Below are 21,438 nucleotides of genomic sequence, written 5' to 3'. Positions count from 1 at the left end.
ACCAATTAGGAATGATCATGAGTTGGGTTTGGGACGAAAATTGCTTTTCCAAATCCAAACCATTCCCACTCATATTGGAAAGACTTAACCTGTTTATCTAACCACGAGTCGGGTCAAATAAGTTGGATTGAGTTGGGATGACCTAAAATTGAACACCTTAAAAACTATTAACAAAAATTAAACATTAGTAAGCACTTTTACACTAAATTAAAAGCAATGTTTTAGGAGAGAAAATAGAGGCACGCTTACTTTTATTATAGAAACCCTAAGTCTCTTTGTATAAACAAAATTAATAATAGGATTACTTTAGTAATCTAAACACATAATCGAGTCTGGGTTGAATTTGAATATTTAAGATATAAGAAAAACCAAACCCTTTTCTAAGTCCTCATGATGTTCGTGAGATTCATGGTTTGAAGCCTTTAACAAGCATTTTGAGATCACCTTTAAGAGATTTCTTCCTAGTTCTGAGTGTTTGTAGAATGATGAATTACAAACATTCCAATGAATAGTTAAATGCTTAAAGAGAGCCTTGGATTTCTTGTTAAAAACCATTCTCTAAATCAATAATAATAACAGATCAATTTTATAAGCTGTCAAGACTCGAGAGTCTTATAACTTAATTGTCAGTTTCAAACTGAAGATATCCATGGATAGGGCATAATATATATATTTTTTGCTAGATATGGTTTCCCAATCATAAGGAGCGTCAGCATCACCCCCCTACTCTCATTTCCCTTTTTAGGTGTAGTGAGAGAAACAGAAAGAGGAGATGTCCATCATTCAATCCCATGTGCCATTCTCTCCTCTTCAATCCCCATACCTTCCTCTCCTCCATCAAATATAATACCAAACCCAAATACACAAAGCTCTGTCTCTCTGTCTCTCTTTCTCTCTCTCTCTCTCTCTCATCATCCAATATTGGAGTTTGAGAGTACTTTCTAGGGGTTTTGAAAATTGAAAAACAAAAACAAAGCCAAAGCCCAAAGCTTTAAAGCTGATCACACACACACCTTCACCGCTAAACACCACACTCACACACATACCCATATACCCCCAATAAGGGAACCCCAACTCTCTTACCTTTTCTTTTTCAGAGAATATTATCAATTATCAAAGACACAGTCTCTCTGATCCAATTGGTCAAGCTCTCCTCCCAAAGTTTTCATTTTTATCTTCATTTTTTATTCTCAGGAGAGAGAGAGAGAAAAAAATGTGGGTTCAGAGAATATGTAGAGAATATTGAAGGGAGTGAAGAGAAAAAAAGAGATGTTGGCAATGGAGAAGGATTTTGATTCAAAGTTGAAACTTCAGGCCACTTCTTCCAATGGTGGGAATGTCCAGAAATCCAAGAGCTTTGCTTTTAGGGCACCCCAGGAAAATTTTACTGTTCAGGATTTTGAATTGGGCAAGATCTATGGCGTTGGTTCCTATTCCAAGGTTTTTATTTTGGAAACTATTCTTCCTCTTTATTTTTTAGATTTTTGTTCATTTTTGGCTTTCTGGGTTGTTTTAGTTTGTTTTGTTTTTGCTATAGATTGCTGGCTTTTGATTGAATGTTCGTGTGTGAATGGTATGTTTGTATCAGTTTTTTTAATATGTGATAAAAGTTCAAAATTTATTTTCTTCTTTGTATGTTTATTAATGGGCAGTAATGGTGAATGGGTATATGAGCAATAAAGCTATTGGGGGAGTTATGGGCAATATTATGGTGGATTATATTCATATGTGGAGCAAGTATAATTATGAATTAATGCAAACCCAGGTGGGTCTTGCTCAATAGGGGAGTTTCATTTACAAGGAAGGTAGTTTTGATAAATTGGGCCCTGAAATGAAGATGGATGTGATGGATGGAACATGGGGTTTGATTTCAGTGCCCTTTTGATTGGTTGCTGGGAAATCTGAACCAAAGATCCTTTTCTTGTTTTTTACCCTCAGAAAATGCGGCTCTTCCAAGCTGTATGGTTGAAGTTAGTTTTATAGCATGCTGGTTTTTCGTCTTTTCAGTTCCAAAACACAATACACACACACACAAAAAGAAGACTCAAATAAAATTTTTACCCCCCCCCCCCTCTCTCTCTCTCTCTCTCCAAAAAAGGAGAAGTGTTACGTCCACAATATTTTCACAACAAATCATAGATGTTAATTTGTTACTGGTTCACCATTGCACACCCTTGGTGTGATAGTTACTCTACAAGTATAAGTGCTTGTTAAGTTGTTACTAGTTCACTATCGCATACCCTTGGTGCGATGGTTACTCCACAAGTATAAGTGCTTGTGGGGTATGGGGGGGCAAGGGATAGGGTTCAAGTCTCCAGGAGTGAGCTTCATGTACATATACAATTATATGTTAAAAAAAGAAGTTGTTATTGGTTATAATTTGAACCCACCACTACCCACTAATAACAATTAGTAATAACCTGTCACTTAAGATATTTGTTGAGAAAGTGTTGTGGATGTTACATTTTTCAAAAAAAAAAGTGAGAATTTTAGAGAAAAAATATATGAGCTGAGTACATCGTGTGGGTTGTTAAGACAGCATGGCCTGTTGGAATTTATGGAGCTTCTCACCTGCGCTTTTATAGGTTTAAGCTTAGGTCCAAAAGGACCAAAACACAAAAAAGAGTAAGGATGTGATAAGGGGTAGACTATTAATTATGATGATTAGCTAGTCTGTGATGCTATCTAAGACCAATTTGGATGCTGTGTCAAATTATTTTCTTATGCAACTTTCCTCTTGTCATGTGAATGATTGATTACAACTGATGTGATATGCCATGGTAATTTTCTCAATTGGTTGGCCGTATGGATTGATTGACTATCACCTGTATTTTTTTACCTCAAGGTTTCTGTTGAGTGCTTTATGAGGATGATTTATTATTTTTCACAGACAGAAAAGTTTAGTCACCTTGCTTTGGATTTCGTTTGTTTGACATGCCAAGGTTGACCAAATTTGAGGCTTTCCATTTCTGTATTTAGAGCTAATATCATACACATGACTCTAAATGCAAGAAAATAATAGTTATAATTATCTGTTCTATTCTTCAACCTCTTATTCTCTTCTTTAAACTGTTGGCGACTCTTATAGGTGTGTGGCTCATATCATCTCTTGTCTGTGTTAAATGTGTAATTATTGATATATTTCTATCGATCTTCTTTGAATATTGAATGAATGATACTAACAGGTTGTTAGGGCAAAGAAAAGGGACACGGGAATTGTGTATGCATTGAAGATCATGGACAAAAAATTCATTACCAAAGAAAATAAAACAGCTTATGTGAAGTTGGAGCGCATTGTACTTGATCAATTGGATCATCCTGCCATTGTGCGGCTATATTTTACATTTCAAGATACTTTTTCACTGTGTAGGTATTCTTATTGTAATTTTGTAGTAGTATTTTACTTTTTGAATACTGCTTCGGCTTCTCAACTTTTTTACTGGTGTTCTTTATGTGCTCTTTGTTCTTTGTTATGCCTTTCTGGTTTTTCCTTATTTGGATTATCATTTGATGTTGATTTCTTTTATTATATCGTGAAGACATGGCACTTGAATCCTGTGAAGGTGGAGAACTGTTTGATCAAATAACCAGGGTAAGAAATTTTATAGCATGCATCCATTGTGGAATCATCTCTGATTTGTCCAAAGAAAACTTCTTTGGCCACTTTTTCCATGTTTGATATAAGCAAAAAGAAAAATAGAAGATGGTGTTTTTCTGTTTAATATGTAGCTTTGACACAACTCATCCCACTTTTGGAAGTTTTATGGTTAGTTGCATCTTGTTTGTGAAAAAAAAAGAAGCTTTTTTCAAAAGGCGCCAACAATGGTAGTGCTGCTGAAGTACATGGGCAGAGGGTGACCAAAGAGAGGGGAAAGAGGGGGGGTGGTGGTGAGGGAGCAAGGCCAGTCGTCTTTTATAATAATAACTGTCCATAAAATTTAAAGAGGAGGAAATCTTAATAAAAGGAGTAATGCATATTTTTACTTATATATATAAAAAAGAAAGTAGTAATGCACATCCAAGAAATTGAAGTCCTTGTAAACTTATGCTCAGGAACTTTTCCATTTGTCAAAATTTCCCTACCATGCCATCAAAAGCCTTTTATTTCTTTGCAACGAAATACCCTTCACCAGTGACAATGGAAAGCATCCTAGTTTTCCCCTCTCATAACTTCCCTCTGTTATTGGACACCAAATTCATCACTGTATTAGGCATAGACCGGTTAAGCCCAAAATCTCTCTCTATCTCTCTCTTCTGAATATTTGCTTTGTCAAAATATCAGGAATTCGAATCTGTTGTTATGTTTCCAGTTTCTGTTGCTGCCTTTTAGCTTGTCATTCTACAGTATCCACTATCGGTTAGTTGTATTTGCAGAAAGGTCGTTTGTCAGAGGATGAAGCTCGCTTCTATGCAGCAGAAGTTGTAGATGGACTTGAATACATACATAGTCTGGGCTTGATACATCGTGATATTAAGGTAGTTTCCAAGTTGGCTTGTACCATTTCATTTTTATATGAATGATTCTAAAAGTTTTTCACATGGCAGCCTGAGAACTTGCTGCTTACTTTGGATGGACATATTAAAATAGCCGATTTTGGAAGTGTGAAGCCTATGCAGGATAGCCAAATTACAGTCCTTCCAAATGCTGCATCAGGTTGGAGTAAATCTTGTCATGTGGATGCTGTTAATTCCACTTTTGAGTGATATGTTAAAATTTTTCAGTTAATGCCTTGTCCAGATGATAAGGCCTGCACATTTGTGGGGACAGCTGCATATGTCCCTCCAGAAGTTCTCAATTCTTCTCCTGCAACATTTGGGTGAGTGACTTTCTTTCCTTGATTAAGCAAGGCATGTATAAGTTAGCGTGCGTTGTTATTGCAATCAATACAAATTCTTAAGTTTAATGTTTCTACCTTAAATTTATATTTATTGAATTATTCACTTCAATCAATACTTGGTTCTTATACTTCACCTTGTTCATTCTTTTAGTTGTTAATGTTGCACTGCCTTCGTAGGATAACTTCCTTTGCTTTTTCTGAACATATTAAAACAGAAATGACCTCTGGGCACTTGGCTGCACCTTGTACCAAATGCTTTCAGGAACTTCTCCTTTCAAAGATGCAAGTGAATGGCTTATTTTCCAAAGAATTATAGCCAGAGATATTAGATTTCCAGATCACTTTTCAGAGGAGGCAAAAGATCTCATTGACCGGTTATTGGTAAGCTACAACTGCAGTTGTTATTAGCTTGAGGGTTCTTGTAAGCATGCACTGATTGTATATGTTAGGGTCCTACTGTTTCTTTTAAACATCTTTATCAGGGAAAAAGAATAAAGTAGAATTACTCCCAAGTGATTATGGTGTGCTTTTCAGCTATAATCTTTAGGAAATGACTGTGCTATAGGGCAAGCTCATGTTGGCACTGGTTTGAAGGCATGTGGTTTTATTTTTCTGTTTTAGGGAGCGAAAACCCTTATATCCCCATCATTTACAAATAGTGCTTCTTGTTGGAAGAGAACTTTGAAGAAGGCAACTACTGTATTCAGTTGAAGACAGGGAGGGTGGATCTTGGGAATAGTGTAGCTGCTGTCAGTTTTGCTTCCACTTCTTCTCCTCTTCCCCCTCGTTGTACTACTGCTACTTCTAGTTCTATTACAAAGATAATGACAACCACCACCACCTTTGAGAGTATCGTTTATCTACATTTTGATTATTGGCCTTTAAATCGTTAACTGTTATGTTCTGTTGCTATCCTGAGCTATTTCTTATTCCTTTCTCTACTAAAAGCCTATATATAACATCATAAAATGGTTAGTTGACTACCATGACTAGCAGTAGGATCACCACCCTTGAGAGTCCAGTTCAACAACAACCAATCCTTAGTCCCAAATTTTTTGGGGTCAGCTATGGTATGGTTCCTTAAGGACCTCAACAGATTAATCACAGTGGACACTTCAATGAATATCTGTGGTGAATTCCTTCATAATAGAGTGACTAAGTTTTACGTTGGCAGTCAACCTACAGCAACCCTCATCCTTTTCTCAAGCTTGGGACTGGCTGCGGACAAAATATATGACACTAAGCATAGATGTAGGCCTAGTTTCTTGAGAGTCCTATTGATTTGCTTTATTCATTAGTGTATTTTAAATTGTTTACTTTCACAGCTTGTCATATTTGTGAACTATCATATATCTTGCACTACCTACAGTCCTGACTTAAAATTAATAACACGGATTGATAAATTTCTGACATTGAAATTAACTGCAAAGAAAACAGATGTAATCCTAGACTACATATAATCTTTTGGTCCACTTTTGGTCCTAGCATACAATGCATCGATAATGGCCTACAATATAACTTTTTGTCCGTATGTGTTCAAGTAGGAAGGTATTCAGATAGGATAAACAAAAAAATCCACGTATAAGATGTGCATAAATTGACAAAGATTCCAATGAGAGCAAGTAGGAGCCATTTTGATCTTTAAGGAAGACTATAGAGAACCATCCCACTTATCTTTGATTTTGTTTTTCCTGGAAAGTGGAAGGTCCTTTCCTCTGCTTGGTAACAGGTTCTAATGATTGAATTTCATCCTTCAGTAAATAATCAAGAAATTTCCAATTATTATCAGAGTTGGTAATTGTCAATATAGTTAGGTGCTTTTGTTAGTTTTCCAAAAAATGTTTCTTTAGGGGAAAATATCTTTATTTATCAACAAAAATAAATCTTTCAAGTGTTTAAATTCATTTTTCTCTCGTGAGGGAACAATGCAGGCATTTAAAGAATATCTATTTTTGAATATATTTTGATTTATTTTTTCTCACTTAATCTCTGTTGCATGTGATAGAATGTTTAATTGATATTGCTTGATGAAGTGAATAATTGCCCTAAATTAGCTACAACCATGATGCAGGATTTAGATCCCAGCAGGAGACCTGGCGCTGGACCTGATGGTTATGTGGTACTCAAGATGCATCCCTTTTTCAAGGGCATTGACTGGAAGAACTTAAGAGGGCACACCCCTCCAAAACTTGCTTTGGAACGAGGGGTATGGCTTTGGCTATGTGTCAAACTGCAATCTACAAAGAAATCTCACTCCCTCTAAGAATCCTTGCCTTCACTGATTGAATAATTCTAAAAAAATGTTTTTTATTTTTTACTTTTTTTTACATCAATTTTGATAATTGTTCTCTAATTTTTTAGGTTCCCTCAAGTGAGGGCGAGGATGTTCAAGATTCATCATGGAACCCTTCACACATTGGGGATGGTTCAGACAGACAAGCAGATGGGAATTGTGGTGCTGCTTCATCATCTGAAGGGTCTGGCCATATAACTAGGCTTGCTTCAATTGACTCATTTGATTCAAAATGGTATTGGTTCAACATCTTTATCTTTATTCTTGGCATCCATTGTGCTTTACTGTTAAGAAAATCTGGTGTTTCTTCGACTAGCAATTCTATCTGTTGTGAGCTCTACATTTTTAAGAGTATAGATATTACTCCCTCTGTCCCATTGTGTTTGTCCAGTATTCCATTTTTTGCTGTTCGCAAATGGTTGTCTAGTTTTTGAAGTTGATGGTCATTAATTTACTGACTTACTAATATTCCCCTGCTCTTAATTGTATTCATGTTTAAAATTCTTGAAGTTTATAAGGGTAATTTGAAATCTTCCACACTTTTCTTTGAGATACGATGCATTAAATGAAGTTCGCTTAAAAGTTTAGATTTTCTGAACTGGACAATTAAAATGGGACGGAGGGAATTGTCGTTGTGCTTGTTACTGTGAAGGTGTCTCAAATGTTCACATGCCCAAGATCATGATTGGACTTGATCTTAATTACACCATCCATTCCATTGTTAGTGGTTCTCATGAAGGATGCCCTGTAAATTTTGATGCAATTTGTAGATGAAATATAAATCTGCATAGGTTTTGTAATAAAGCTTAAGCTTTTCTAGAAGGCAAGTATAAGGAAGATTCACATGATTTTATTAGGGACTTGGACTCCAAACTTTTACTCTCTAAGCTCTAGCGTTTAAACTGTTGAGCTCAGTCAAGAAACATGCATGGAAAGAAGTTGTAAAGATCAAGTTGCTGTGTTGCAAGAACGGTCCTCATTGGGGCTATCCAACAAATTCACCTTCAAAAAGGACATTTGGCTAATTTCTCTAGAACTTGGGCTGAAATAATTTTTCTTTGTTGATGTTTTAGATTTTTGAGAAGTATGAGGGGAAAGGAGCTCTATAATTATACTTTCATTTCTGTCATACTTTCTGAAATTCAAATTGATTTTGAATCTGTAACGTTTGTAGGTTTTGCTTGGCCGTCAACATGTGTTCTTTTGTTTGTGTATGCATGGTGACCCATATCTAATCTGTATACTAACCATGTTAACAGGCAACAGTTCCTAGATCCAGGGGAATCTGTTCTTATGATCTCAATGGTGAAGAAAATACAGAAATTAACTAGCAAGAAGGTGCAGCTTATCCTCACTAACAAGCCAAAATTGATTTATGTGGACCCTTCAAAGCTGATTGTGAAGGGAAACATAATTTGGTCAGACAATCCTAATGACCTCAACATCCAAGTCTCAAGTCCTTCAAATTTCAAGATTTGCACAGTAAGTCCCCCTGCTCCCTGCCCTATTATCATCAAGGGCATATTTCCAGTTAACTGTGTCCCCCCTCTACCCTACCTAAGCTTCAAAATAAATAAGTAAATAACAAGTAAAAAAAATATTTAGCAGTAGCCAATCATAGTGGGCCTCGTCATTGTATTTGGAATTCGGCAATAATCTTTCTCCAATAATGTGTCATATAATACATAAATCTTGAGTGTTATGATGTGCAGTTTTAGTAATTTTTATCTTCATATAGCCAGCATGAGAATTTAGAAAGCATTACTTTCATTGATTATTGCAGAAAAATTATTTTGATAAGTGATAGAAATTTTATTAATAAAATAAAACAGTCTAGTAGACCAGATCTGTACAAGAATGTTTCATAAAGTTTTAAAATCTGAATTTCATAAACTCAAGAAAGAAACAAAAGAAGCTGAAGAGTAGCACTATGAAAAGCACACATTGAAACATACAACACACAAGAATTTTTAAGTGAATAAACTGAGAGCTCCACCCCCTCATAATTCCAGTTATTGCAGCAAAAATTGAATTAAGAACTAAATATATAGGGTTTTGGTCCTACTTCTGTTCCTTCTTCTTTTTTAGATCTTCGTTTCCTGATTCTAATTTATGTAATTGTTCAGCCAAAAAAGGTGATGTCATTTGAGGATACAAAACAAAGAGCATGGCAGTGGAAAAAGGCAATTGAAGGGCTTCAAAACCGGTAAAATTTGTTTCGTGGTTTTGACAACACATTCTTTGGATGTTATAATAGTGTAGAGGAACGTGGAGATTCTCAAACATTTGACACCCCTGAGAATTATTTATTCAATGAAAGAGATTTGAGTTGCACATTCGGCTCTTCCAAGGTGCAAAGCTGTTCCCCCTCCTCTCACTGCTTTCATCTGAGTTTTTGATGAGGGGTTTTTTCCATCCTTTTTTCACGCATTGTGTGGTAATCTGTACAATGTGAAGTTGTAACTTTAGGGTTTGTAGGGGGGGGTGGGTTAATCACTTGATACTGTATGAAAAGGACATTACCTTAATGAAATTTTCTTTTTGTAAAATGATTACTGTATAACAGCAATTTTGAGATTGTTCCATTTGGTTTCTTAGCATTTCATATGCATGCAATTTGCTGTGAGTGGTGTTCATGCCCTTCATAAAATGGCATCATGCTATTGAGCTCTAACTTGACTGACACGTCTTCCTATTATAAGTTCTAGATGAAGGGCGATGTCATGGATTCAAGATCCATTGAGTGCGTGTGCAACTTTACCGATTTAAAAAACAGAAAGTGCTCCATCTGTAAGTGTAAGAGTGCTTAGCCTTACCTTTTGAGTTTCACATCAGTTTTCTTGAGACTTTGATGGACTGAGCTAAACCATTCAGTTTCATCTCCTATTGTTCTGTCATCCTCCATTGCTTAAAAAGGTGACAGCACCGGTAGTGCGTTTCATATTATGATGAGATATATTCTTGTGATGGTTTCAGACTTCAGAGCACCTATAGGTCCTATACTGTTGAGTCTGTAATCATATGCAAATAGCTCTTGTGCATGTATAGATTATGGATAATACGCCATCTAAAAGTAGACAAAAATCCTCATACTTTTAATTGATTGTATTTACATTATGATTCTTTTAAGTGCAGGTGCCATCTCAAAATGCCATGTTTTTAGATATTCCGTGTTAGATCACAAATCACATGAACTCGGTTATGTCTTCTTAAAAAAAGAAAAGAAAAAAAAGAACTTAGGTTATAATGTGGGAGGCTGAGAGAATTAAACTGGCAGTTTGTATCTGATGTACGAATTAATTGAAAAGTATATGCAAATTAGGGAAACGATTCATTAATATCATTGAAATTGAACAATAAATTCGATAGTCTTAATTTATATTATTTGGCAAAGCTGAGAGAAAATCTAATTAGATTTCAAATTTGACTTCAATTAAAGTTTAATTTTGCACCATGTGTTTCATCTAATTTAGCTTTTAAATTTTTGTGCCAAGTGAATTAATATAGTGTAAAAATTAGATTTCAATTAGGGTTAAATTTTGCACTACGTGTCTCATCTAATCTAAATTTTTAAAATTTTTGTACTAAGTGAGTTAATTCAGTGTTAAACGAGGAGTCCAATATAAAAAAACTTAGGTAATATATATAAATATATATATATTTATATTTATATAAACCAAAGCTTAGAGAAAATTTGATTAGCATTAAAATTAGATTTTGCCTTCGTTAGCTTTTCATACAAATTAAATTGTTTAGATTTTTGAGTTTTATTTTATTTTATTTTTATTATATATATTTTTTGAACTAACGAGTGTATTCTTATTTTATTTTTTAATACTGTTTCTATTTACATATTTTGTATGTGAAGATCTTGAATATAACAAACTGTAATTGATCTAAACGATCCTATGCACCCATCCCCATTCAATTTAGGAGATACTATTGAACCAATTTATTTTTTTATTTTGTGTTGTATTTAGTAGAATTTCATGGATAGTGATAATGAATTCATATTGTATATGTAGTGTCCAATAGTGATTTTCAAAATTATATATATAATAGTAGTGTAATGAGAAACTTGGTGTAACCAATGTTATTCAAATTGCAAGGAAAAATCATTCTAGTACCTCCAAATGTCCTGGTCAAAGTAATGTCTTATATATTTAATAATCTAAACTAACATCAATAGTTCCATTATAATTTATCATTCTTGTGCGTAAGCACAGGTTACATACTAGTAAAAATAAAAGGAAAAAAAATTACCTCAAAGTTTTGCAAATTGCATAATGAAGAGCCTTATATAAGATTCTCTTTCAAAAGTACGAAAAAAATTATAGTAAATGACTTAAATACTTTGAAATAAGTAACGAAAAGTTATTTCAAATTTCTTTAAAATTTTGGTAATATAATTTTAATTAAATATTCTTAACTTTTTAGAATTTTACTAGATTAAATTATTTTGATAATATATATATATATATATATACACATATATATAAATCCAAAACTTGGAGAAAATTCAATTAGATTTTAAATTAAATTTCAATTGTTGGCTAATTTTGTACCTTGTGTCTACTTAAAATTTTTAATCTTTGTGTCAAGTGAGTTAATAAATGCAAATTACTAAAAATTTAATATTAATGAACTATAAAATAAAAATTAAAAACTAATTGTGTATCTATCAATAAAAATCATCACACAACAAAGATTATCATGCGTTCTATCTTAGTTAAAATTAAAAAAATGATCATAATTAGTATTAAATTTATGCAAGAATTTTAACATGTAACTAATTATGTTTACTTTTTCTAATAATTTTAATAGTTATTTATATTTTTATGATAAAAAAGTGTTTATTTTTAAATGCATTTATGCATATGCATGAGTTACACACTAGTTTCAATGTTAGCAAGCAACATTATGTAAGCATGTCATATGACGTATAATTTATAGTGTTTATAATGAGTCATATAATAATGTATATAAGATGCTATGCTTATTATATATTATTAACAATATGTCTGTGCCATGTACAAATTAACAAAAAAGTAAACTGATATTATTGAATTTCAACAATGAAATAAATAGTAATAATATATTAAATTATTTGACAAAAGCATATTGTGTAGTAAGACATAATTTTCATTAAAAAGAAATTATGGAGGATGATTAAACCAATTTAAAATGAATAACAAAAGCTCTTGTAACCTTCTTGAAACTTATAGTAATAGAATTTAATAGAAAAATATTTAAAATTCTTGAAACTTGGTAATAGTGTTTTATTTAGAGTAAATTGTGTTACTTATTGTATGAAGAATAAAAATTATATCAATTTTTTTTACAAAAAGTTTACAAACTAAACAAGACAATAGATGTGATTGGTGACATATCAACAACATAATAAATAAATTTATTAATAATTAAATATTATTATTATTTTTTTAAATTAAAAATATTAGTTTGGTAAGAATTATGTAGGAAAATTGATAGTTTCCTAACATCATTATAATATTAATAATACTTATAGTGAGAAATATAACAAAAGCATGTTATATGACCTATAACATTTATGTTGAATTTACGGATGGCATATGAGAGCCAACTTGTCATGTAATAGATAATGCTTAAATGAGTTACATCGTCTATAATTTATAATCTATATAAAACAATATCATTTTTTTACTTTTAGTTGAGCTCAACGTATTGTGTCACATAAGTTGTTGAGAGTTCACATTTTTTTCACGTTATTATTTTAGTATATATATATTTAATTGAATTTAAATTCTATTCTATATTTAAACTACCATAATGATCAAATTTTATATTTTGAAAAAAATAAAAGAAAAAAACAAATATTATTATTATTATTATTATTATTTGGGTTTATTGTTCAAGTTACCAACTAGTGTAAATATAACATGAAGATATCATTTTCATTATACTAGATTATAGGGCCAACTTGAAAACTTGATATAGTTTGAGGCTTGAGTGGATAATTTTTTTTTGGGGGGGGGGGGGGGGGGGGTTTATATTTAATATAAACCAAGGTTAATTTGATGAATTAAATATACAACTCGATGAATTAATTCTAACCAAAACAATGGTAATTTTATATAGAGAATTAAATATCATAGTTCAAGCATATAATTTAACAAAAAGAAATGAAAAATCATTATATTTTAAAAGGGTGTTTACTTTATCTGGATAAAAGGTAATGCACGAATAAGTAAAGTTGTAATTTATTCATTTATTTTTATTTTGGTATTAAGAGAGAGATAGAGATTATTTTAGGTGTGGTTTTATGAAAACATTTGACTTTAGGTCAACACCTCATGATATTTTGTTACATAAACTTTTAATGACTCACAATTTTACATGTCAATCTTCTAATATATATATATATATATATTTAAAAAAAAATTAAATTCTATTCTATATTTAAATGCTCAATTAGAATCTTAACGTATCATAGTTTGTGGCTTTAGTATTTTATTTTCTATTAAATAATAGAATAATTAGTTATATATATAAACATAATCATAATAAATACCTATTAGGAAAATGATTGGCATCAACTGTCAATAGGAAGATGACACGTGTCTTGTTATGTGTAATACACATAACTCACTTGGTTTATTGGGTTAAGTGAGTCATACGCAATGCATATGATAATGAAAAATTTCATCTTCCTATTGGTGGTTAGAAGTTAGAACCCAAAAATCCAAACATGTATGAAACCAAACTTTGTCCTACCTATTAATAATTATCATAATTATATATTTAATCGATTCATATAATACAAAATTATAATAACTACTCATTAATATCTATCATAATTAGGCATGTCCATGGGTCGGTCCGGGTCGGGTTTGTGCCCAACCCGGAACCGACCTGACCAAATTGGGTCTCCTAAACCTGGACCCATCGACGGCAGCGGTTTAGGTGGTCGAATGTCAACGGTTCGCTAGTCGGGTATTGGTTGGTTTCAGACTGTGTAAATTGTGCCAGATTTTGCAGAAATCGTCGTTGGATTTTGTCGAAATCTCTGGTTTTTGCTAGATTTGACTAGATCTCAAAGAGATCTTGGTGGATCTTAAAAAAAAACCTATTTTCCTGATTCTTATGTCATATCTTGGGGATATGCTAGAATGATGATCTTGATGACTTTACTCTTTGTTCATGTGTTTTAATTATACAACATAAAACACCATCAAATATACCACTTAATTAGGATCAGTTTACTGTCCTTTAGAGGCTTATAAGCCTGTTATTGTATAAACTCTTTAATATCTAAATAATACTCCCCTTTTATCCAAAAAAAAAGAAAAAAATTACCACTTTATTGGATTAAAACTTAAAACTAGTTTTTTTGTGAATTAAGAAATTCAACAAATAATTTCAAACAATCTCAACAGATATTGTAACCAAAATTCTTAAGTCTAGAACATAATTCAATCACGCAGTACATAAACTATACAAAAATACTAAAGTAAAAAATAAAAATAAAAAGAAAAAAGAAAAAAAACCTTTCCATTTGAAGAGAAATATCATAGGAACAAATCGTGGTTGAGTGTTGACCATGAATCCTCGATAAACTAATTGAAGTTATTAACATATATTTTTCTCCACCTTCCAACTCCAAACAAACATGCTATCATAAAATTAATTATTTATTCTCAAGTTAATGCCTTAAAAACAAGATTGACACCAATAACAGATTATAATACAAGTAAAAAAATCTCTATATTAGCAACAAAAAAAAAAAAGGTAAAAGAATCTCAATAAGAATTACATCACAATTTTCTCATAAAAAACAACAAACTTTAAGAGGTCAAAATGCTCAAAAAGTCAAATATTATGATGGAATTCACCCACCAAAGTCCTACAAATCCTCCTTGATATCCAAAGTTCAAACCTTTGAAGAAATTCAGAACTCGTGAGTCGTCGTCGTCGTCTCTCTCTCTCTCTCTCATTCTGTTTTCTTTCCCAAGTAAAAAAAAAAAAAAAAAAAAAAACTCTAATTTTTATTTCCAAGACCACTGATAGTTATGGTTTTCTTACTCTTGTTTACTGGAAAATTGAATCATAATTTAATTCTTCAATTAAAATAGATCACCTTTTCTTATCCTATAAAGATAAGAAAAACGATTGTACTAGAGCATATCAATTTTTTATAATTTTTTCACAAAGGCTAATATGATATATTGTAATTAAAATAACATTATTTTGACATTAACACATCATTGGTATCATTTTTATTAATGGTGATTAGTATTACAACAGACCGTGGGTTTGCCAGTACTTAACCCTAACTCTATTATTCACTCCAAATTAAAAAAAAAAAAAAAACCCAACACTGTTAAATAATTTATTTGTTGCTTACTTGGCTTTTGCCACTTAACCTAAACATCATATTGCTATGTTGAGATATGAAAAGGAAAGAGATTAATGCAATGATACCAAAAGGTAAAATACTATTACATACTACACGCTATACACATATTGCTTTTTAACTGAAATTACGACTTGAAGTTATGATTTTAGTTAAAAAACAATATATATATACAGTGAGTGGTGGATCTAGGAATTTTATTTAGGATGATCATTAAAAAATTTAAATTACCACAATATTTTTCTTAGTACCATTTTTTAAAGAAAAATGAAATTAGAAATTATTTTTATTGAATAGGTTGAACAAGTTAAAATTTATCTTTTTGTTTTATAATAGGTATTTTGTTGAATAATTTTTTCATTTGTTGTTGTTTGGTCTTGTATTATTTTTGTTTGATTTATGTTTGTTGTTATTTGGGTTAATATTTATTATTATTATTATTTAAGCTTAAAAAAAGAGATTAAGAATTATGTTTGGGGCAGAATTAATTTTGGAGTAATGCTAAGTCCATAACATTTTTATAATAAATCTTATGCAAAAAGCTGTTATTAGTGGGTAAAAAATAATATTAGTATTTGACCCAAATTAGAATCAATAACAACTTATCACATTTATATTTGTTATAAAATTATTGTGAAAATGTTGTGAATGTAGTAGCACTACTCTTATTTTTGTTGAACCTAAATTTTTGTAATTCTCAAATCAGGGTGTTCAAAATTTTTATTAGGGTAGTCACAATAGGTTAGTTTAGCATATAATATTTTTTTAGTAAGTTAATATATACATTTTTTTTTGTAAATTAGGATTGTCTTTTGACCACTTTGGCTTGCAGTTAGAGCCGCCACTATGTTTGGAATAACCATTACTCGTAACAAAGAAAGTAGGTGTGTGATGACACCGGCCAAACAAAAATTTTGGATAATTTTAGAATATGCCTTGCCGGAAATCTCTTAAGTCTGAACAAGTCATATGCTTATATATTGGAAAATAAAGCAGTCTCTTTCACCAGAACCTAACCATGGCTACAAAACTAGTTACAAGATGTTCACTGCTTATGCAGGTTTTAGTTTTCTTTCTGGCTGTTGTTCCTGATGCATTTGCTTTACCACTAAACAGGTTGAAATCTCTGACTGTAATCAAGGAGGTAAACCGCAGAGGGCCTTATCTTGGTCTCATCACAGTGTATGAACCTGAAGAGAATGCTTTTTTTGCTACTGGGGCTTTTAAGCCTCACAAGACTCACCCATTTGTTGACTTATCAGGTGAATTTTGTTCCCCTCCATCTATGGTTTGTTGAAGTTGTAGTTTTATTGGTATTAAATTAGTTTGTTAAAAATACAACTTGAAATTTACAGGCCGGCGATTCCGGGTTGGAAAGATCCATGGTGAGAAAGTCATCTATGTGAGATGTGGGGTTGGAATGGTAATTAAATACACCTTTAGATTCTAAATACTATAGCATACACCATGGTGGTTATGTTATTTTGAATAAAAATCATCAGTCCCACTTAATTTTTCATGAATCATAGTTGGTCACACTTTTTTTACGTGACATAATATTAAAGTTAGTAAAGCATAAAATGGAACACAAAAAATGACGTCGCTATTTTACTAGATGCTATTTTGATGACCAAGAATACCAGCTACAACTAGTTTACCTTAATATTTCAATTTTCTTATATATATATATATATAATCAATATCTATGTGCCTTGTTGTTAACCTTTGTAGTTGTTATTCTGATTGGTGTTGGGTAAATCAGGTAAATGCTGCAGCAGCAACACAACAAATGCTGGATTTGTTTGACATAAAGGGCATAATCCATTTTGGCATTGCTGGGAATGCAAATGATTCTATGTCCATTGGAGATGTTATCATTCCCAAACAATTTGCTAACACTGGCATTTGGGGCTGGGTGGTATGTATTTAAGTTAACTCTATAACTTTAGTGTCTTTTAATCTTTATATGATTTTTTTTTTTTTTTTTGCTTTGGTTGTTCTATGTACTATATGTTCTGTGCTGCTTATGTGAGGAAAACTCTTTTGTTGACAGAACCTTAATAGTACAACGAACCTTAGCGATGTTGTTCACTTGGATATTGCAAGCTACAATGTACCAAAAGGTGAAGGAAATAATTTGTTGGGACATATTGGGTATAGTGATGAGGAATTCTACTCTGAGTTGGGGAAGCCCAATACTGCTCAGCCGCTGTTTTGGGCAGAAACAAGTAAGCATTGGCTTCATCTTGCTGCCAAATTGGAGGTATGACTAACATTCAAGCTTCTTCTTCTTACTTTTTGGATTATTTTTGTTATTATTATGTATTTTCTAGTCAACAGAGAGATATATCAGATAGGAAATTTGGAAATTTGTAGGTGACTTTGAAGTTTAAATTGTTAGGTAAGGCAATGACAAGTCAAATTGAGTTCATATAAATTATAATAGATAAGGAATTGTATGTAACATTATTACTCCATGCCTTAACATCCAAAAGTCATTTTGCATAGCCCCAGAACACCAAATGTGTAGTGCCCAAATATAAGATAGTGACAAGTATTGACAACTAGGTATAGTACTACAGCCAATAAAAAAACAAGGAAAATTAAATTAAAGTTTCTCCTTTGACATTTTCTTCCATTCTGTCGTCAAATTAATTAAGTTAGGTAAAATATGTGTAAGGTAATTTGATGATCGAAATTTCAGGAAATGACTGATGAATTGATCTAGAACTTTATAATCTTGTTGATAATCAAAATCTATTTTGGGTTAAATTTTTAATTTGGTACTCCAACTTAATATAGATGGCAAAATTTACCCAAACCTATTTACTCACCCATTAAAATAAGAGCTAATTACCCAACTAGCCCCAAGTATCATTCACCCAAATCACATAACTCTAAAATATCTCAAAACCATTAAAAAGACCAAAATACCCTTAAAATCACCAAAATGACTAAAATATGCTCTAAATGACCAAAAATATTATGAAACCTCTAAAATGACCAAAATACTTAAAATTTTTCAAAAATGACAAAAAATACTCAGAAACCCCCTAAAATAACTCAAATACCCTAAAATTAAAGATAAAATTAAAAATTTAGTTTGGTCCCTTGATAATTAATCATATAAACTTAGTTCCAATTAATTGTATCAATTTAGTCCCCTTTTGAAATCAACTCAATTTTATCATTGAATCTTCTCTCCATTTAAAATTTAACGAAATTAGTTAGTGTGGCAAATGGAATATAAATTAAAAGGTTATAATATAAAGTTTTAAAAAAATTAAAATCAAATTAAATTCAACTATTAATTTCATTAAAATTCAAACAAAGAGGAGAGTTCAAGGTGAAATTAAATTGATTTTGAAGGTTAAGCAATTATATTGATACAATTAATAGTTGAGAAAATCAATTAAACTTTATCTCATTGTTTGAGGATCAAATAAGTAGGGTATTTTCTTTTTATTGATTGTATTTTCAATTTGAGTACTTTTTCAGGGGATGGAATTGGAACAGTGTGTGAATTCAAGCTTGTGCCTCCCACACAAGCCCAAGCTAGTAGTTGGACTAAGGGGATCAACATCCAACATTTTTGTGGATAATGCAGCTTATAGGAAATTTTTAGTTAGAAATTTTCACGTGTCATCCGTAGATATGGAGAGTGCAGCTGTAGTAATGGTAAGTTTGGTAATCACTCTATATATCAGTTATAAAGCTTGAGTTCAACTATTGTATCATTTACAAATTGATTGCTTAATAATGATTGGCAGGCAATATATATATTTTTATATATATATATATATATATATATAAGTTTAATTTAACCTTTGCATGGATGTTAAGTTAGCCTAATGTAGGTTTAGTTAGTTCGACTGACAAATACTCATAATTGAATAAGAGACTTGAAATTGAATTATGCCTACATAAAAGAAATAAAAAAAATTAATGTCTTAACTTGATGGTAAAAAGCAATTATTTTAAAGCAAATGCATTACTTTAAATCTTATTATATCTTTAAAAAAAAAAGAAAAAAAGAAAAAAAAAAGGCCAAGTTAGCCTAAAGATAAACACAAAAGCTTTTATTTATTCATGTGAGTAGATTTTAGTTCAAAATTAGTGGCTATGCATTTCGCACTTTGATAACCTGATAGGAACTTATTTTATATAGAGAAATAGCTAATACAAAATGGCACTTCTTTCAGACAAGCTTGTCAAATGGTTCTCCAGTGATAGTATTCAGAGGGTTATCAGATTTAGCCGGAGGACAATCAGGAGGAAATGCAATTTTAAAATTTGGACCTCTTGCAGCACTCAATACTGCCAAAGCTGTTGTTCAATTTATCAAGACATTACAATGATGTAATTTTTATTTGTTATTGCTTTCGTAAACTCATACCTTTGATGATGTTAGCCAGTGATGTTCATTTAAAGGCTATCTATGGACATGTTAGGTTTTATGCATAATGAATAAAATATGTAAGTTCTCAACAATGAATTCATTAGTCTCTAAATAAAGGAAAGGGTATATTTAGGATTTGTTTGGGATCTACTTATTTTGTTGAAACTGAAAACTTTTTACTGAAAGTACAGTAGATAAAGGTAAAAATGAGCTAAAATAGTTCAGTGGGACTCATAAATAGTATCAAAAAGTGCAGTAGAACTCATAAATGGTAGCAAAAATAAGTTGAATAGTAAAATAATTTGGCTTTTTAATTTGGAGCCAAATTAATGCATTCTGTTTGGGACCCACTTATTTTACTGAAATTGAAATTTTTTTGCTGAAAGTACTGTAGATAAAGGTAAAAGTTAGCTAAAATAGTACAGTGAGACCTATGAATAGTACCAAAAAGTGTAACGGAGCCATGAATAGTAGCAAAAATAAGCCGAATAGTAAAATAAGCTGACTTTTTAATTTTTTCCAAACACACTCTTAGTTGATTTTCATATTGGAGTTGAAATCAAGTGTAATTTCTCAATTCTTTGAGTTGTAATAGTGCGAGTAACAAGAATTGAACAAACTGCATGAAAGCAGGCACTATTTGTAAAAGTTTTCTGATGTGTCAAAGAAGATTTATTTCACAAATTTCTCTGGAAAGGCTATTCAAAGAAAGGTTTCATTTCTAATCAAGTGTTTATAAATCAAACTCAATTCTAGTGTATAATGCTTGTAAGTTTTGCGTCACATCAAGAAGCAAGTATCTTATCAAACACAATCTCACTATGCTCAAGTAGAAAACATAAAGGAGGAATCAATAAAAGAGAAGTTTTATTGATACTTTAACATTACACGCACTGTGTTAAACACACACACCACTATTCACTATTTCACTCTTTGCTTTCTTATTCCTTATATACACTTGTATTTTGCTTTCGTACTTGCACTTGTTGGATGCTTGATACATATCGTAGGAAGTCTTAAATAGAAAACCAACCTATACTTCACTTCAAAGTCAAAGAGACGAATTAAAATTATCACCTAGCTACAAGTTGGAAAGTTTGACTGCATGCAAAGAAGATTCAACAATATCAACTCTTCTTCCTTTAAAAACCTATACCACGTTTTTATTTTTTTCTCACACATGAAGTTTCAAAGACAACATTCACCAACTAAAGAATCCCATTGTCCCTTTATTGCTTTCTAGTATCGTAAACATATGTAAACACATATCTTACTTGTTAGAGATATATTAGCCCAATATCATAGGCCCAAGTTCAATCCTTCAATATATATAAGCCCAAGCCCAATCCTTCTATTGGGCTAATAGATCTCTAATAATACTAACTCACATGCACAATATTGGTTTTGATGCGCGCATCATCAATACCTATAGTTTTCAAATAATTAAAATTATCCATTCTCACAATACAAATATATCGATGTGAAAAAAGAGCTAACTACATTTAACCTTATAACT

General features: G+C 31.6%; 2 protein-coding genes across 2 annotated transcripts; both read left to right on the top strand.

Moving 5' to 3' along the window:
• The first annotated feature begins 704 nt into the window (after positions 1-704).
• LOC126722952 (3-phosphoinositide-dependent protein kinase 2-like) lies at positions 705-9,757 on the top strand. The gene is made up of 11 exons (XM_050426117.1): positions 705-1,440; positions 3,186-3,366; positions 3,540-3,592; positions 4,375-4,476; positions 4,546-4,654; positions 4,739-4,817; positions 5,054-5,219; positions 6,910-7,044; positions 7,200-7,366; positions 8,391-8,613; positions 9,258-9,757. Exons 1-11 carry the CDS (start codon positions 1,270-1,272, stop codon positions 9,339-9,341), a joined length of 1,470 nt encoding a protein of 489 aa, XP_050282074.1. The 5' UTR covers positions 705-1,269; the 3' UTR covers positions 9,342-9,757.
• A 6,682-nt stretch (positions 9,758-16,439) lies between these two features.
• Positions 16,440-20,059, top strand: LOC126722947 (bark storage protein A-like). Its single transcript, XM_050426111.1, has 6 exons — positions 16,440-16,785; positions 16,879-16,946; positions 17,286-17,441; positions 17,577-17,786; positions 19,022-19,201; positions 19,726-20,059. The coding sequence occupies exons 1-6, from the start codon at positions 16,542-16,544 to the stop codon at positions 19,879-19,881; spliced, it is 1,014 nt and encodes a 337-aa protein (XP_050282068.1). The 5' UTR covers positions 16,440-16,541; the 3' UTR covers positions 19,882-20,059.
• Positions 20,060-21,438: the final 1,379 nt, after the last annotated feature.

This window comes from Quercus robur, chromosome 4 (assembly GCF_932294415.1).
Source record: "Quercus robur chromosome 4, dhQueRobu3.1, whole genome shotgun sequence".
Lineage (NCBI taxonomy): Eukaryota > Viridiplantae > Streptophyta > Magnoliopsida > Fagales > Fagaceae > Quercus > Quercus robur.
This window is presented reverse-complemented; position numbering and strand designations above follow the sequence as displayed.

Bases quoted from the DNA above. Each gene is read 5' to 3' on its own strand.
- LOC126722952 (XM_050426117.1), top strand. From the start codon at position 1,270: ATGTTGGCAATGGAGAAGGATTTTGATTCAAAGTTGAAACTTCAGGCC. The intron at 1,441-3,185 runs GTTTTTATTTTG...TGATACTAACAG, and splicing joins GCGTTGGTTCCTATTCCAAG to GTTGTTAGGGCAAAGAAAAG. The intron at 4,477-4,545 runs GTAGTTTCCAAG...TTCACATGGCAG, and splicing joins TGATACATCGTGATATTAAG to CCTGAGAACTTGCTGCTTAC.
- LOC126722947 (XM_050426111.1), top strand. From the start codon at position 16,542: ATGGCTACAAAACTAGTTACAAGATGTTCACTGCTTATGCAGGTTTTA. The intron at 16,947-17,285 runs GTAATTAAATAC...TGGGTAAATCAG, and splicing joins TGAGATGTGGGGTTGGAATG to GTAAATGCTGCAGCAGCAAC. The intron at 17,442-17,576 runs GTATGTATTTAA...TTTTGTTGACAG, and splicing joins CTGGCATTTGGGGCTGGGTG to AACCTTAATAGTACAACGAA.